This window comes from Dermacentor variabilis, chromosome 6 (assembly GCF_050947875.1).
Source record: "Dermacentor variabilis isolate Ectoservices chromosome 6, ASM5094787v1, whole genome shotgun sequence".
In the NCBI taxonomy this organism is placed as follows: Eukaryota; Metazoa; Arthropoda; class Arachnida; order Ixodida; family Ixodidae; genus Dermacentor; species Dermacentor variabilis.
In genome coordinates, this window is record NC_134573.1 from 30,818,709 (window position 1) to 30,838,218 (window position 19,510).

The 19,510-nt window shown below is 44.4% G+C and overlaps 1 protein-coding gene across 1 annotated transcript in view; it reads left to right on the forward strand.

The window, feature by feature from the left end:
* Positions 1-19,510, forward strand: part of LOC142586080 (uncharacterized) — a 108,236-nt gene that overhangs the window by 50,406 nt on the left and 38,320 nt on the right. Inside the window, exon 3 of the mRNA XM_075697340.1 lies at positions 16,059-16,235. Within this exon, the coding sequence (XP_075553455.1) occupies positions 16,059-16,235 (177 nt within the window). The remainder of the gene's footprint in view (positions 1-16,058; positions 16,236-19,510) is intronic.

Below are 19,510 nucleotides of genomic sequence, written 5' to 3' on the forward strand. Positions count from 1 at the left end.
CTTTGGGAACCAACGATAATTTCTTGTGATCGTCTAACTGTTTTGTTGGGCCGATCCCGAACATAGTACTTACGCTATTACGCTAGGGAACACTGCGGTAAGAACCATCGACTGGTACGGTGGCACCGAGCTGTTACCAATGGCATAGCTTACACTGTGCGGTACCACGTGGTGGCACGGTAGAAAGGGGCGCTCTCGCATTCTTCCCTGACCCGCCGTGGCTGCACAGTGGCTATGGAGTTGGGCTGCTGAGCACGAGGTCGCGGGATCGAATACCGGCCACGGCGGCCGCATTTCGATGGGGTCGAAATGCGAAAACACCCGTGCACTTAGATTAAGGTGCACGTTAAAGAACCCCAGGTGGTCGAAATTTCCAGGGTCCTCCACTACGGCGTGCCTCATAATCAGAAAGTGGTTTTGGCACGTTAAACCCCATAATTTTAATTCTTCCCTTCTGATAGCCTGCCTTTTGAAACAGTGTTGTAGAGACGCTAAGCCGCTGGTCGAAGACGCAGACGCCGTTGCTTGGGTCGCAGCGCCCAGAGGCGATCGCAGATGTTGGAAGGCTCCAAACTGGTCCTGGAGAAAGTAACGCTGGAAATACGGGTTGGCTCCAGCATAAGCAAAAGTCACGGTGTAAGGGGAATACCACCCGTAACAGAGAGCGCAGGATTATCCCACAAATGAGAACCCTCCCAAGGCATGTTTAACACATTCTTATATAGCGGCAGGCCTTGGTTCTTCGTACATTTATTCTGTGTTTGCAGGCTTGTGTTTCTGCACGGCGTTTGTAATGCTGATTTTGCTGCTATGTTTTAGCCATATCAAATGCGTCATTGAACAGTTGGTATCCGTGCATCCATGTGCTATGCGATATTCTGCTTTGTGTCCTTACATGCAACAATATCAATGCGAAATACACCCTTACTTGTTTGCGTCCCACATGACAGATAAATAAGATCTTATCGGTTGCGTATCTATTCTCACCACAAACATAACAAATAAAATTTTATTAGACCTATTGCACGTTGCGAAAAAGATTTCTTTTACTTTCCGATGAAGTGGCTATGACACGACAAAAAAAATGCCTATTATAAGAAACATCGGCAGCTTTGTTACACATTAATAAGTGCAAGTGCACACATTTGCACAGTGTTTCATTAACAACACCTTCCCTCGAACGCTGAAGCAATGACGGCGATAGCAAGCATGCGGGGTCAGTGCTGCTGCGCCCTCAAACAGCACTTCAGAAGCTACCAGGCGTCGTATCAGACGCGACGGCAAGTCCATTTGAGGCAAAACAGCGTCATCACCAACATGACATGTTTTTAGCGAGCGAAAACACAACGCGCACAACGACCCGCGCCGCTGGGGACGCGAGAGCATCCGTACGAAGGAAGTGAAAATGCGGCACGAACTCGCCGTTCATCTTCTTGCCTAATAGCGCTTTGGGCTTTTTTGATGCCCGCAACAGAAAGGACACATCGACCTCCATCCCGATGGCCCGCCGAGATATTCCGCCAAAATGATGCACAGACGGCAACACCATGTCGCGGTATTCTCCGACCATGTCATTTTAAGGTCACAAAACGGAAAAGTGGCACCACCTCTTACGCAAGCCTGAAAACTAGTGTGATGATGGTTGTTGACGTATATAAATGGGACAAATGTTCGAGGGAGTCCGGTACAAAAGCATTCTTGTGTTAAGAGTGGTTGGAGCTTTTCGGGTCACTTCGAGTAACTTCAGAGCAACGCCGTCCACCAAGACATCACTTTAAGGGAACCGGACCGTGGCTGTCGCCGTCTTGCTGATTATGCACGTGCCTCATGGTGGGTAGCGCATTCACGTGAGAATATGTGGGCGCGCCAGCTTTCATTAGGCCATATACACAGGAATGAAACCCGAGAATAATGGTCAGCATTACCCGTCCTGTTTTGTCAAACGTTTATGAAAATAAATCTGCACTCATCATTCATCTCTCGACAAACATCCTCTTCGTCCTCGAGATACCACGGCTCCGAGTTCACACCACGTGCACTTTCATCAACATCAATTTGCATCTCGACTTTGATTGTCAAGGCTGTAACGTCTAAACCGAAAACATTGAACACAATAAAGTTGTGACGGGCATGGTGCATAAACCTAAACATTACATATATGTACTTGCTGCATACATGAGAATAATGTAAATTGTAGTCATCGCCCTTGGTTGTGTAGCATTTACATAACCACTTCAGGGCACATTTGCCTAACGGGTGTTCGAAAAATGTGCGTTGACTCTACGCTAGTACCCCAGTCCACTCTTTGCGTGTGGTACCTTCAGTTTTAGTTTATTTACCTAAGGGCCCTTGCCTTAGGGTATTTCACGAGGACTGGAATTACATGCTTTATTGGAATACAAGTTCTTAGCCTTTGGAAAAACATTGTTGCACAGCCTATAAATGGAACTTAGTGGGGCAGGCCGTTGAGTGTAATGGATGGATGGATGGAGTTGTTCTGAGAGTAATGACGTGTGTGTCTCTGATTTCGTTCTTTGGTTTGGGACCGCTCCTCGATGGTTTGTAGACGAGGAGCTCCGACTTCGCAGGCGAACATCGCAGGCCGGTGGGAGCGAGGTATTCCTCGATCACGTCGATCGCTTCCTGCAGAGCGCTTTCAATTGATCCCAGGCTACCTCCGGGGACCCAGAGCGTTACGTCATCGGCGTATATCGTGTATTTGACGTTCTCGATTTGATCCAGTTTCTTGCCTAGGCCGGCTAGCGCAAGGTTAAAAAGCGTCGGAGAGATGACAGAACCTTGCGATGTGCCCCTGCCTCCGAGTTTGTATTTCTGGGACTTGATTTCCCCTAGACGGAGGGTGGCCGTTCTGTCGCTCAGGAACGATTTTGTATAAGCGTAGAGTCTCGTGCCGAGGTCGAGGTTGGAGATCGTGTCGAGTATGTAGTCGTGTGACAAATTATCGAATGCCTTTTCGAGGTCTAGCCCTAGGATTACTCTCGCGTCTCTCGTGTCTGCGTCAATGATCTGATGCTTGAGGAGCTTCATGGCGTCTTGGGTGGATAGCCCGGGTCTAAAGCCGATCATTGCTGCGGGGTAGACATCTTTATCTTCGAGATGTTTCGAGAGCCTGTTTAGGACCGCGTGCTCGGCTACCTTGCCGACGCAAGACGTCAGCGAGATAGGTCTGAGGTTATTGATGTAATGAGTGTAATGCTGTTCGGAAGAAAAATGGGGCTAAGAAATTGGGGTGCGGGAACGAGGGCGTGAAACCTGAAGAGGATAGCTGGTGCGCTGCGATATATGAGCGCCAAGTCCAATATAAGCTGCTTGATGCTATGCGTAGTAGGAAAGCTTATAGGAAAGGCTGGGGTTTGCATTGTGACGACGAAATTGTCTCGGGCGAAGCCGGGCTTTCCAGTATGACGAAAGTATGGTCTCGGGCGAAACCGGCGGCGCCCTTACAAAAATGTCTTTAGACTGTCTATAGAAAGTCTATGGACTTTTTACAGACGACCTTGCCTTTCTATACATTTGGACTTTTGTTGATACAAAGTCTATAGACTGTCTATAGACGGAAGTCGATAAAGTTTTTATGTCTTTTTGTCTCTTCGCAGTCTACAGACGGTCTATAAAAAAAGTTGACAAAGTGTTTGTTTCTTTATTGTCTACTTCCCCTCTATAGACTACCTATAGACGAAAGTCGATACAGTCTCTATTTATTGTTGTTCTTTCTTCGTCTTTAGACTGTTTATAGACTACAGTCGATATGGTGTATCTTTCTTCTTGTCTATTCCTACGCGACGTAGCTCTTCACAAACACGCACATGAACACATTCATGTACACATGTGTGCATATATATATATATATATTTCTGCGTGACCGGCCACTCGAGGCACATTGTGCATAATCGCGGGGTTCTTCACGCTAGGAAGAACACTTCTATAGGGCACGAGTTGAGCCACAGAAAACTGTCTCGGGAGATTGTAATGTTGCTGTACAATTTTACAATTGAGAATTGTCATCTCATTAAGAAAATTGAGAAATTAGTTAACTCTAATAATCTAATCAGGGGAATACAAAAAAATAATCTGCGTATGTCCAAAGGATGGCAAACAACATTACCTTTGCTCTCCCCAGCTACGCAGCATTTGCATATTTTAAAGTCTGGTTCAAATTAGGTAAAACACCCCGTATACTTGTTTGCAATTCGAATTATTTTCCACGGTTTCCTATATCACCGCCGGTGAAGGCCATAGGGTGGGACGTCACCAAAAGTCATGTTAACTTGTGTGAACAGCCAGCATACCGATTGCGGTAAGGCGTGAGATGAATTAGAAACAGCCGATACTGTAAAATTCTTATTGTTTCAAGTTGACATGCAGTCTGTACGTTCACAAAGACAAAAGTCGTTAATCTTGGCCCAGCCCGTGTACGCTGTAACGAAGCGCAGGTACCGGTAGATAATACGGAGCTGCGTTTGATATAAGCCACTGAATTTGTATACTATTGAGATTGCTGTAGAGCCTATTTGTGGACTTTAGTATACAGATCGTGTATGCCTCCTCATTTGTTGACCACATTATAGGATCTTCGTAGTCACTCTCGGCAATCCCAAGACTGTCTTCACAGTTGTCATAGCATGACTTGTGCGGCAGCAGAATAAAGAAAGCAAAACGCGGATCCAATCGTGATAATAGATGTTATGATCGCCAACTTTAGCTACAGGTGGATTCCAAACAAGCATCAAGCTAACAGCACAGAGACTCGTAATTTTTGTAGCTGATAATGCAGACTTTGTGAATGTTTGATGAACCGATGTCGCGCATGTCGTATGCGCGTTGAGCGTCGTCCGATTCTCAGACACTTTTCATATTGTCTTCATATCTCGGCTGCATGACTAACATCAGGCGGTTTTTCGTTCACTGATATCCTGCACTATAAAGTCATCAATGTTTCTCATTCACCTAAAAGATGTGCCAAATTCTCTGAGCCCACCCAGTACTTCGCAGGTGGTATGCCTGCGCGGCGGCGCATATGAGTACTATATTGCTGTACTCATTGCTTTGACCTATCATCGGAACAGCAAACGTGCACTAACATACATGAGGGCGTCAAATTTGGCGGTACGCTGGAAGATACGCTAAAAATGCGCTGTATTACTCATCTTAACAGGCGATAATGCAAGCGCCTGAAGGGCCCTGTAACCGCTTTTACAAACAGCGCATTCATCCATGTGTGCGTTCCAATCTCATGCGATAGCCCACAGCGTTCATAATACAAGCTGCCAGCGCATTTCCTTCGTCCATGAAAAAAAAGATGAAAAATGGAAAAGAAAAACAACCCGTTCCGGCGCTCATGGCACACAGAGAGAAAGAGACAAAAAAAAAGGCGCCCAGATTTCTCGGAGGGCGCGTGCCCTGGCACGCGGAGCTCATGCGCTTGCGCGGCGGTGCGCCATCTGTCCGCGTCAATTTGAATTCTCAACGCGTGCGCCAGGCAGGTAAGCTCTTGTAGTGGTGTGCAGTGTCTGCGTTAACGCTGGTGTCTGTGTATGCGTGACTTCTTTGTGGCATCACACGTCAACTACACTAAACGGTGGGCTTTAGCAAAGATGTTTTGCGTCAATAGCTCATGATTAGGTGAGCGCATTTCTTAGCGCGAACGGCCTGCATGTAACGCAGGTGACTCGTTTGTCTGTTTCATGATTTGGTAACGCGCTCTTGTTCTCACTTCTACTATACGGAATGTTGTACGGCGAGCGATCGCTCACTCTTGTTGATTTTAGCGTCATAGTTGATGCGCGTAAAAAAGGAAGTACACCATGTCTAACTTGATACTGAGCTGCCACTAAGCGGATTGGGTGTGTTGAGCAGCCATTGTGGTAGATCTCATTTCGTGGCGCTTGATCCGGCCGCGATGAATGCTACGCCGCAGGTGTAGTGAAATTCTCGTGACACGCTTTACGTTTATATATCTCGAAATTGTATTAGTATGAAGAATTTTCAAACAGAGATGTATAGTTCAATTACTGCTATCATACTCAGATGAAAGGCCGTGTTTGCGGGGCATGTATCAGCAGTGTGTGCGATGCCCATTTTCGTACAATTTGAAGGTAGCAGTACTTTTAAAGGGAAGCTGAAATGGTTTTCAATTTCCATGAATTGCTGGGATTGAGAAGAACAGACCTAATAATTTACGGTTCCGAAATTTTTTTCTTCGTTTTGTTAATATAAGGGGCGGAAATCGCTTTCTAAATCACCCCCGCGGACACGCCCCCATCGCTTCGCGGAGCGCCGGGTGAGATGGTTGCCAGAGAAGAGAACCGGCGAGAGTGACGTCATTCGCGGGGACCGAGCTGCCAGACCGGCGTGCTGGCATGTGCTGGCATGTACTGGCATGCCTCTTTTTTTCCTGCGCTTTACTGAACGACGCTACGAGAAATCTGCCGCCGCCGCCGCCGCTCACGTTTGTTTTCTTTCGCGATTTTCGTAAACTGTTCTTTCCTTCTGTGCTGCGTGAGTGCCTACAGCCAAGGGCGCCCAACACGCCCTCGTTCTGTGCAGCATTCGGCTGCGCGAACACAGGCGGGCGAGACGATGTGGTGCTTCACAGATTCCCGAAGGACAAGAAGCTTGCAGCGCAGTGGGTCCGTGCTGTGAGGAGAGATAAGTTCGTGCCGACGAAATCAACTGTGCTGTGCACCGACCATTCCCGCGATAGCCGGATAGCCTTACGACAAATGCGGAAACGCGTTGTTGTTAGCGTTGCTACACTCCGTTTCATACTTCAGCTGCAACGCAATGGAGGCTTGAGATACGTCTCGCAGTGGCTGAGTTCGCACTTAGAAAAAGTTCGGTGTTTCTTGACCCGATTTTTGAGAAAATTTTTCATATATAAGCTCAGTTCTGAATGAAGAAAAAGAATTTACCCATAGAAACAATCCGTATACTTATACGGCTGCTAAAACGTTCTTTTAAATCAATTTTCCTTTCGGCATTTTTTAATTGCAGCCCGTCGCGGCAGCTTCACGTGCATGCTCGCACGAGCAAATGCCGCTGGCACGCTGCGAAGCATAGACAGAAACGCGCGCAGTAATAAATTTTGGTGACCGGACTTCGTGCGTAGCTTCCACAGCGTTGCAGCTGAGGTATGAAATGGAGTATAGACTCGCCTAGTGACGTTCGACGTAGGGTTGCAGTTATCGTGTTTCCCACAAGGCGGTGCTAAAACTGTCTAATATCTTTATGTCCTTAGTGCTTTTGCTCTTCTCTCTTTTCTTTCCTTCTTTTTTTCTCTTTTTTTTTCCCCTTACCGTTTCCCACCTGCCCTGCTGCCGCCATTGTAAACGGAACCTGGGGCCAGTCAAGCTGCTTCTCCGCAGCTTTTTTCCCCTTGTTTTTCCGCCACAACCATGTACCTCCTTGCTTGTGGAAACTAATAAATAAATAAATAAATAAATAAATGTCAACACTAGCATGGAGCACGCATACCGATCCTTGATCGAGCCACAATCGCAAAGTCGTCGAACCATAGTATGAATGTTGCACATATAATACCTCTGGCCATCTCTGGATGCGTATGATAAGCAACTTCCATAACTGTACCTCGCAGCACTGCATGTGCGCGCTTTGAAACGCGGCACTTATGTTCGCGATCGTGTATCAACAGTCAAAAAACCACGGGACTTTAGTCAAGCAGCGGCAAGGGGCTTGACATCGCGGAATTGCACCCGTGTTTATAATCTAATGAGAAGTTAGTGCTTCGGAATTCCTCCAGCAGCAAGTTCCCAGTGACACTTTAGCGCATTTTTTCTCCCGTCATTGGAATGTGCAGCTACATGGAAAAAAAAACATACGTACCAGCTAAGATTTCCAACGCGCGAGAAGGTGCACACATCGCTCTTGCTGTTGGCACACTCAACATTGTCGTTGCCGCCATCGTTTTCCGTATCGGCTGTCGGTTCGAACATGTACGGCGATAGTACAAGCTGTCCGAGACAGCGAGAACGTTCCATAATGCTTACTACTCAGCTATGATGCCAGAACAGAACAGCGTGCTACGCTCTGAAACGGCGGCGCCGACCGGCGACTGCCGCGAATGACGTCACAGCAGCCCCGACCAATCACGGGCAACAGCGGCGATCGCGCGATGCCCTGAGGCGCTAGTGCGCATTTTCATCAAAAAACAGCCGCTTGCGTTTGTTTCTGCCTTTATTCAACCAGATATTCGTGTTCAGGGGACTCAAAACTGTAGAATTCCGCAGAGAACTCATTTTTTTCGGAAAGTGTTTCAGCTTCCCTATAAAGTTACTGGCAACCAATCTAAGTAATTTTGGGAAGTAACCGCAAGCAAAACACGAGACTTGAAAAAATATCTAGATTCACCCAATCTAATTATGGCGACTTCAATGCCAAGATAGGCAAGAAGCAGGCTGGAGACAAGGCAGTGGGGTAATATGACATATGCACTAGGAATAGCAGGGGAGAGTTATTGGTAGAGTTTGCAGGATAGAATAATATGCGGATAATGAATATCTTCTTCCGCAAGCGGGATAGCCGAAAGTGGACGTGGAGGAGCCCGAACGGCGAGATTAGACATGAAATTGACTTCATACTCTGCGCTAACACTGACATCAAACCAGATGTGGACGTGCTCAGCAAGGTGCGCTGCAGTGACCTTAGGATGAGAACTCGAATTAGCCTAGACCTAAGGAGGGAACGGAAGAAACTGGTACATGAGAAGCCGATCAATGAGTTAGCGGTACGAGGCAAAATAGAGGAATTCCAGATCAAGCTACAGAAGAGGTATTCGGCTTTAACTCAGGAAGATGACCTTAGTGTAGAAGCAATGAACGACAATCTTGAAAGCATCGTTAAGGAGTGTGCAATAGAAGTCGGTGGTAACTCCGTTAGACAGGATACCAGTAAGCTATCGCAGGAGACGAAAGATCTGATCAAGAAACGCCAATGTATGAACGCCTCTAACCTTACAGCTAGAATAGAACAGGAAGAACTTTCGAAGTTAATCAACAAGCGTAAGACAGCTGACATAAGGAAGTATAATCTAGATAGAAATGAACATGCTCTCAGGAACGGAGCAAGCCTAAAAGCAGTGAAGAAGAAACTAGGAATTGGTAAGAATCGGATGTATGCCTTAAGAGACAAAGCCGGCAATATCATTACTAATATGGATGAGATAGTTCAAGTGGCTCAGGAGTTCTATAGAGATTTATACAGTAACAGTGTCACTCAAGACGACAATGGAAGAGAGAATAGTCTAGAGGAATTCGAAATCCCACAGCCATTCCGGAAGAAGTAAACAAAGCCTTGGGAGCTATACAAAGGGGGAAGGCAGCTGGGGAAAATCAGGTAACAGTAGATTTGTGAAAGGATGGTGGGCAGATTGTTCTAGAGAAACTGGCCACCCTGTATACGCAATGCCTCATGACCACGAGCGTACCGGAATCTTGGAAGAACGCAAACATAATCCTAATCCATAAGTAAGGGGACGCCAAAGACTTGAAAATTTATAGACCGATCAGCTTACTGTCAGTTGCCCACAAAGTATTTACTAAGGTAATCGCAAATAGAATCAGGAACACCTTAGACTTCTGTCAAGCAAAGGACCAGGCAGGATTCCGTAAAGGCTACTCAAAAATAGACCATATTCACACTATCAATAAGGTGGTGGAGAAATGTGCGGAAAGAACCAACCCTTATACATAGTTTTGATTGATTATGAGAAAGCGTTCGATTCTGTCGAAATTTCAGCAGTCTTGGAGGCGTTACGGAATCAGGGTGTAGACGAGCCGTATGTAAAAATACTGATAGACATCTATAGCGGCTCCACAGCCACCGTAGTCCTCCATAAAGAAAGCAACAAAATTCTCATAAAAAAAGGCATCGGGCATGGACATACGATCTCTCCAATGCTATTCACAGTGTGTTTACAGGAGGTATTCAAAGACCTGGATTGGGAAGCATGAAGGAGAAAAGTTAATGGAGAATACCTTAGTAACTTGCGATTTGCTGATGATATTGCCTTGCTTTGTAACCCAGTGGACCAATTGCAACGCATACTCACTGACCTGGAGAGGCGAAGCAGAAGAGTGGGTCTAAAAATTAATCTCCAGGAAACTAAAGTAGTGTTTAACAGTCTCAGAAGAGAACAGCAGTTTACAATAGGTAGCGACGCACTGGAAGTGGTAAGGGAATACTTCTACTTAGGGCAGGTAGTGACGGCGGATCCGAATCATGAGACTGAAATAATCAGAAGAATAAGAATGGCCTGGGATGTGTTTGGCAGGCATTCTCAGATCATGAACAGCAGGTTGCCATTATCTCTCAAGAGAAAAGTGTATAATAGCTGTGTCTGGAGGCTTACGAAAAGGGTTCTGCTTAAATTGGGGACGATTCACGAGCTATGGAAAGAAGAATGATGGGTGTAACGTTAAGGGATAAGAAAAAAGCAGAGGAAACAAACACGAGTTAATGACATCTTAGTGAAAATCAAGAAAAGAAATGGGCATGGCCAGGACATGTACTGAGGAGGGAAGATAGCCGATGGTCATTGAGAGTTACGGACTGGATTCCAAGGGAAGGGAAGCGTAGCAGGGGGCAGCAGAAAGTTAGGTAGGCGGATGAGATAAAGAAGTTTGCAGGGACGACATGGCCACAATTAGTACATGACCGGGGTTCTTGGAGGAGTATGGGAGAGGCTTTTGCCCTGCAGTGGGCGTAACCTGGCTGATGGTGATGATGATGATGATGAATATAAATATATGCAACCACAAACGCTTTTAGAGCATGAAACCTACGATAAGGTCAGTCACTCGCAGCTTCGCAACATAGCGGAAAAAAATTAGAGACCAACAAATTTATTCCTCCTGATAGCATCTTTGCACGTTTCAAACTCACGGCATTGCGTTTCACGGTAGTTGGAAGATTTTCTTTGGTGTCTTTTAAAACCAGTTTAGCAGTAGAAGTAATCTTTCGGGCTATTTGAAAAGCGTTAAGCTCCTCTCGGTGCCTCGGCGTTATGCAGTTTACGGGCTGGTAATCACTAGGCAGCTGCTGGCGAAGATTCGCATTGTGCCAATCGTGCATGGTATGAAGCCCTTGTCGTGCATAATAAGTGTTCCGGTTTTAATTACTGTTGCAATTAGTGGCATCGTCTTGGACAGAGCGTATACTATCTGCGCTGTACAAAAGAAAAAAGAGACAGATTATCCATTTGGTGGTCTTTTCTTTGTAAATAACGCACAGATTATTGAAATAATTTAGAGGACATTGCACTTGTTCAACCCTTATTAACACACCTAAGAGATCCTAACATGTTTTAGTTGATATGTAACCTTATCAATACAGCCCAATTTATGTGCATTCTACTGAAAGTGTGGCAAAAGTATTCATCTCGAAGTATGAGAAAAGAGACATTCCAGACTGTTCTAAGCGGAAATAAATTGCAATTCCTAATGTGATTGTTAAGAACTACATTCGCTAAGCTCAGCTTGTTCGTTCGGCACGGGCATATTGCATTGTCACCTGAAAAATGAGCACATTTCGTCCGGGTATCTTTCGATAGACTAGTTTATAGACAGTCTAAAGAAAGTCTATAGACTCAGACTGTTTATAGTCTAATCTACAAAAAGTGTATAACCATAAGTCTATAGACTAGTGCAAAGAAATGTCTATAGACTATAGAAATGTCTATAGACAATCTATAGACTTCATGTAGAAATGTCTATAGACTGTCTATAGAAATTCTACAAAAATTTTGTAAGGGCAGCCATCTTGCGGTGGGAAAGATGCGGCCTGCCAAGACCTTCGCAACGCTGTTCACCGACTTTTCCTGCGGTGTTTAATTACCTGACGAATTTTCAAGTTCTAATGCAACACTGTGGACGATGAGGCGATCCATATTGGAGGTCTCCGAATTGCAGATATCCGACTAGTCAGGCATTTTTACATTTTATAGCCATAGATATGCTGCTGCCACAAAGTACGAAAAATACCGTGATAATTATCGTTTATTTGCCTTATTTAATGCAGTCTATAAATACATCAATCATGAGAGTTGTCAGGACAACACGCAAATAAAAACTAAAAAGGTAGCATGAGAAACAGCATTACATGTATCGAGCATAAGTATGTATTATTATCTTCAATATCATAAGGTGTTGCCGGTGCTTTTGCATCCTGATTGCACAGACGGTCTCGGATATTTGGTGGCAGCCGTTTTCTTTCAGGCTTCAATATAAAATGTTATTTTATTTTAGAGCAAGGCAGTGCTAACCTGCAACCATATTAAATGAGAACGGTAACGCTAGCATGTGAACTGCTTCTACGTCAACTTTTCTATAAACACCCGAGCGCGCTAGCACATTTTGGGATCCTCGCAGCACGACGCACGGCAAGATACAACGATCGGAACACGTAAGCTGCGACGACTGGTGTGCCTTGCCCCCCGCAATATGGCGGTGCGGCGGCTGCAGCCTCAACTCCAGCAGTTTTTCTTTACCCTCTTTGGATGATACACTGGTGTACGAATAGCAAGTCTGAATGAACCTAACTGCATTGTTTTGAAGTTCGAGGTCATATTTAAACAATATTTTTACTGGTTTGACTTGGTGAGACATATTATAGTTTCCGTCTGATAAGCTCTTTATGGGCAAGTAACATCACTTGTTTCGAGCTGCATGTTGGTGACGTTTAAAAATTCCTTGTTCTTTTTGTGTGTGTTGACATTACAATGCCAGCAATATGTGAATAAAAAAAAGAAGATTCGGGAGTTCTACACGCCAAAGTCACAATTTCATTATGAGGCACGTCATAGGGGGCATAGAGGTGTAATTATTATCATCATATTCATGAGCCTGTTTGTGTGTCCGCTGTGGGAGAAATGCCTCTCCCTGCGATCTTCAATTATCCCTGCCCTGCACCAAACCGATTCCATCTTCCGCCTGCAAATTTCCTGAATTCGTCACTCCAGCCAGTTTTCTGACGTTCTTCACAGCCCTTCCCTTATTTTGGCACCCATTATGTAGCTGTAATGGGCCACTGGCTATCCATCCTACGCGCTACATGGCCTGCCCAGCTTCATTTTTTTCTCCTACTGTCAATAAGAATATCGGATACCTCTTTTTCTCTCTGATCAAAGTCACTCCCTTCCTGTCTCCTAAATATACGCCTAGAATTTTTTTTCCGCTCCGTCGCTCTTTGCGCGATGCTTAACCTGTACTCAAGCATCTTTGTCAGTCTCCAAGTTTCTGCCCTATATGTTAGCACCAGTAGAATGCATTTATTGCACACTTTTCCATTCAATGATATTGGTAAGCTCCCAGTTACGAGCTGGGAACGCCTGCCGTATGCACTCCAGTCAATTTTGATTTTGTTAATTTCTGTCTCATGATCAGAGTCCCATGTGAGTAATTGACCTAGATAAACGTACTCTTTTAGACTGCAGAGGCTGTCTGGCGAGCTTGCACTCCTGTTCCATTGCAAGGCTATTGAACATTATCTTTTTCCTCTGCATATTAAGCTTAAACGCCACTCTTACATTTTCTTGATTAAGGTCCTCAATCATTTGTTATAACTCGTCCTCAGAGCTGCTGAACGGGGCGATGTCATCTGCAAACCGAAGTTCGCTGAGATATTCGCAGTTGTTCCTCACTCCTAGGCCTTAATAGTTTAATAGCTTGCATATCTCTTTACGGCTGATAACTGTCACCTGTAAAGAAGGCCCTTAATAGACTAGGTAACTTGCCTCGTGCGCTGCGTCTCGCTCCTCGGGAAACTAAACTCCGAACATATAAAACCCTCATCCGCCCCATCCTCGAATTCAGCTGCGTTGTATGGAATCCATGCGCACATTCTTACATACAAAAACCAGAATCAGTGCAAAAAGGCAGTGAGTTTTGTTTGTAGGAGATATGACAAGGACCTTTCACCGCCTAACTCTCTTCCTGTGCTTGGCCTCACTACTCTTGCAGAGCGTCGCAAACTGGAATGCCTTAAAATTCCTTCACATGGTAATCAATTTTCCTCGTCTCTCCACTCTTCATAACTGTTTGACTTTTTCCATACCCATTGTATGAGGAGCCGCCAGGTTCTGAATATCTCAACCTTTGTTGCCCGCAGTGATTCCTTTAAATAAAGCTTTTTTTTCTATCAACAACTGAAGTCTTGAATTCCTTAACGGGCAACAGAAGTTCACTACGACTGAAAGAAATCACGCAAGCTTGTTTGTAAATGTTTGCTTCTTTGTTCATGCCACTCCTGCAATAGCCTCATTTAGGCTGCAGTATCTCTTAATAACATAAAATAAATAAAGTAAATATATATTTTTTAGCAAGCATGCAGTGAATAGGATTGGAGAGACCGTCTGTTTTCGCCTGATGCTTTTCTTAATAGGTAACTTCCTACCTTTTTTGTGGAGAATCAAGGTAGTTGCGGAAGCTTTGCGTAAATTCCACAATATATTCACGTATGCCTCCTGTGCGCTTTGATTTATTAATGCCTCTATGACTACTTTTATCTCTACTGAATCAAAAGCCTCTCCGTAATCTTTGAAAGCCGTATAGAGAGGTTGATTGTACTCTGCAGATTTCTCGATTACATCATGGTTGACATGGATGTGATCCATTGTAGAATATATCTTCGTCATACCGGCCTGTTCTCTTGGTTAACTGAAGTGTTGCCCTTATTCTATTGAAAATTAATTTGGTGAATATTTTATACAATACTGAAGGCAAGCTATTGGGCCTGCAGTTTTTCAATTCTTAAGGTCTCCCTTTTTGCAGGTTGTAGCACTGTCTCTGGCCGCGTCGAGAGGCGCGACAGAAGGAAAAAAATATAAGGAATAAAACAAGGAGAGAATATATTTACAAATGGTTCTACTAACGCCATGGTTCTGAGCCGCACGTAAGCAGGCGACCATGAAATCGGCTAGGTACACTAGACATTTTCAACAAGCTCGGACAACGCTTAAACGAGAAGGAAAGGAAAATATATTGTCTTCAGGCTCACCCAAGGTCACAAGCCGCTTACGCACGGTGCCGCATCCAGCTGCCACAGTTACAGGAGAAGCCTCTTTCTTAACCAGTCGCTAACGAACCAGGAATGACATGTCACTTAGTAGCTACAGCAAACGCGCCTGTAAACTCGTGGTGGGGCGATCAGTTAGACGCATGGTTCGTATGCTTCGCGCAGAGGAAATCCATGCAAGCAATTATTACCAGAACACATCAAGTGCCAAATTAACGACCAAGCCATCGGGCGCGAGGCAGGTGACCAGGGCTAGGCTGTAACTAACTTCTGCTAGAAAACAGGGCAAAGCTAATCAGGCGCGACTTAAAGCGATAGGGAGCACTATGTTATTTATACATTATATTGCCTCTGGCCTTGTCGAGAAGTGCGAGAGAAAAAAGAAGTAAAGGAAGAAAGAAAAGGGAAGGACAGATTTACAAATATTTCTAACATGCATAGGGGGTAGGCGGACCGGATTAATTTGCACCACTATGCGTTCTTCAACCTGCACCTGCCCGGTACACGAGCGTTATCATAATCCCCCCGCATCGAAATGCGGCCACCGCGGTGGTTATTGGATTGGGGGAGTAGGCAAAGATTCGTTAATTAGCAACGGCTCAAATCAATTAGTAAGAAATTGTTTTAATCTTCCAAATACAATAGGGCCGAGGTCGACGTTTTACACTTCCAGAAAAAAAGCATCGGTGAGATAGTTTATATAACGTTTTATCATAGTATAAGATTGCGTGAGTCGCTGTTTATATTCAGGTCTTAAATGAAGACGGCCAACTGGGTTTCATGTTGTGACTGATTAAAATAATTGCATGAAACTGAGAAGTTCATAATTTGAGAACATACATCAACACCATATATCGCTCAATGGAAATCTGCGGACACAATACTGCACCAGAATAAGCTTTTTTTTTAAATTGCCTTGAGCAACAAGCGTTTATGTGCCGTAGAACGCTACCTGTGAAGTTCGAAGGCTCCGTTAACATGACTTTATTGCGCTTCTTTCATGTACTAAGAGCGGGTGAAGCCACTCTGGTGCGTGTACGACAATAGGGTTGACGAACGACCATGGCGGTTCCTTCCTCGAGACATCCCCACTGCCCAGTGCACGTCCGTGGTGTACGCTTACCTAGGCCTCAGCCCTGGTGGTCGGAACCTGACGAGCTACAAGCCTAACTTCGACTTTGGACCCGGTACGGTCGTGCGCAGCTGTCGTTTTCAAATATTACCCCAAAGTGCACATGTTTTACCGTATTTTCCTCAAGCGTAGCGATTAAACATGACTTACATTTTCCACTGAGGAAGTATAACCAGAAATATGTATTCACTAGACGTTGAGTAGCTGTTGATTTTTTTATAACCAGAAATATGTAATATTATGAGATATGCAGTATGTCTGATGACAAACACAGCGCCGAGCAATTACGTTAAAAATTATTCTGCGAATAAACGTCGCATTGAAGTTTACGTTTCCAATTCCATGCAGTCATCCAAGAAGCTGTCATGTCTAAATCATGACACCTTGATAACATACAGCATATGAGCTGCCGCCTCTTGAACACCGCTCTTCCTGTATAATGTACTTCAGTCCTTTGAGATACTTCTTCGTACTTATAATGGCAAAATGCGTCGCACAATCACTGAATAGCAAAGCCAGCTAAGTCAATGCAGGTTCGGGTTGGCTGGATTCTCTGGAACACTTCATCCCTGCGCTTCCTGCACTTGTGGCTCAATGGTCTCACCATTGATGTAACTTCTGAATGGAGGTCGCTGTCATCTTAGAAGTCGAAGCCCCTTTAGTGCGGTTTTCAACACGGCTTGTTGGGCGGCGGCGATGCTAGCAGTAAGCACATTTCGAAGCGTTTCAAATCTGTGACCGTCAAATGTCATCTGGTGTTGAAATCGCGGAAGTGAAGAAGCGTGTCCTATCCACGCGGTCGTTTTTTATCACACTGGTATGTTAACTAACTTTGGGGCGATATAAATTACGTGTTGTTTTTGAGGTGTGCTTTCACAATGTAATCTTTTAAACGACTTGCATCACAAGGTACTGTACGTGGAACTTGTTTTTCAGTGTTTGCATGCAGCGCAAGAACACTGACGAGCTTTAACGGGATATCTGCTTTGCCACTTTAGTCATTCTATGTGGTGATTTTGTTTGCCAGGCATTTAGTGTTTGCCATGGTGTTTACCAGGCATTTCTAGCGTGAAACGAGATGATTGACTACGACATGGGGTGATGCTGAAACAGAGGAATGTGAGCAGGCGCACGAAACAAATTGTGCCGCGAAGCTGTAGTCTGTCCGAGAGTAAATACAAGTGTTTAAAGCCGAAGTTCCTTTCCCTACACGCTCAGGTTTTGGAATGAATAAGCATGCTTATTGCCATTTAGATGATGGGAACACTCACGAGCATGACAAATCGGCATATATGACCACCTGTCCTGACCTGCAAATGAGCAGCTGGTATTCTTCGTCCTTAGTTTATTTAGTTATTTATTTTCCTTTCAAAATATCGTGCATGTAGAACGACCATGTATTCAATCCCTAACTCAAGGCTAGTAGCGGGCACAATTAGAAATTATCAGTCAGAAGTAGGTAAACTAATTGGGGATATGACAGCAACACGGATATATAAAAGGATCAAACCACTAGAAACCTTATACAATAATATCGAATCTGAGACGAAAGCAAAAGCACTATTATCGATAGAAGAAGAGCTGTGCTTTCAGAGACAGCGCCAAGCAAGCGAGAGGTAGACAGTATTATCATTATATTAAAATTAAGCTCATGAGTAATTATGTCATAAAACAGGAAAATTTTCATATTCAGGGCATTTACTATTGCAAAGTCTTGCTGCTCTAGTTATAGACAAAGGTGTCTCTGCAAAGTTACGCAATGAAAGAACAAGCGGCACCTAAATATTCTAATTGCAAAAAAAAAAAGAATATCGACAGTCAAGCTCATACTTCCTTTATTAAAGCTAATCATTTTCGCCTTCATCTTTGGGGTACGCCTTGTATGATCGGTTCCTTTCTCGCCGAGTGAGCCGATCCCAGAGAGAAAAAGGAGAACTGAGCTGATCCAGGAATGAAAATTAGATAGACCCTGAAGACAGCGCAACAGTACACTTGACCGTTCACCGCAGTTATATTTTCAAATCTTAGCCGAACCCAGACACCGCGTAGCACTCCTCAGTCCGGTGGATTACATAGGACATTATGGTGTCATGGGTGGTACAGCGTGCTAAAGCCTAAGGCCGCAATGTGGGAGTGTGTGGCCTTCACACTTATGTCCTGATAGCCAAGAGAATTCTCAAGCCCTATCAACACTCAACTCCAAAAAGGCTTGCAAAAATGGCTGAATGATTCATCATATCATAAGCTCCTCTCCTACATACTAGAAGTCAATTAGACTCCCATATGTTATACGAGATGTGCGATAGCTTCGGTCGAAGTCATGGGCGCGAATAAAGAAATTCTCATGACAAAAGCCAAGAAGAAGCTTGCCGGGCACGTCGGTATTCGCTATGCTGCAAAACGCTAGTTACAAGACGAAAAGTTACATGCACGTTAACGTCAGTACTAACTGCACAAAATGTCTGCGATGACACGACAACTTATACTGTGCATAAACTAAAGTGCAATAACTTATATGCACGGACTTCTCTTTCGCACAGCATTTAAATGAAACATTTCAACCAATGATCACCAAACATGGATTCCAATGAGTGCATTGCACTTGCCTTCTTTGCTACCTTGCTATCGCATTCAGTGCTTCGAACGAAGCTGCGATACTTTATTATAGGAAAAACGTTCATGTTATTTAACTTATTCTTGCTAGGAAATGCAAACGAACGTAAACCCTATCAAGACGGTTCAAACCTGCACTTTATTCTGAAGTTGAATCTGAACTGAGCCGAATAAAAGCCCGAAGAAAATAGTAATCATCATCATCATCATCATCATCATTTATTTTTCCTTAAAGACCCCTGTCGGGGTATTACATAAGGGGGATTACAGAAGATAAGGATACAAACATATGGTTACAATTTCTTACAAAACTGGGCCTGTGGATTCGTATCAGAACAAAAAAAGAGAAAAACCAAGAGCCACTCTGAATATAATGCAAAAGCAAATCAGCGGAAGAGTCACTATGTAAGATGGCAATCGCAATACAATGAAGGCGCAGTACGGACATTATAAGGTTAGGGTTTAAGGTGATCAGTAAGCAGCTGCTTGAAGGTAATAGGGTTGCGCTCATTGACAACTCTATCTGGTAAATTGTTCCACTCCGCAATGACGCTAGGCAAAAACGATTGATTAAAGGAAAATGTTGCACCATGCAAGCGCTGCTTGCTGCAAGAGCTAAAAAGGCGACAATATGTACGGGTTGGTGGGATTAGAAACCTTCCATGCAGTTCAGGGACGTTATAATAAAGTCGCTGGAAAAGGCACAGTTTTGCAATT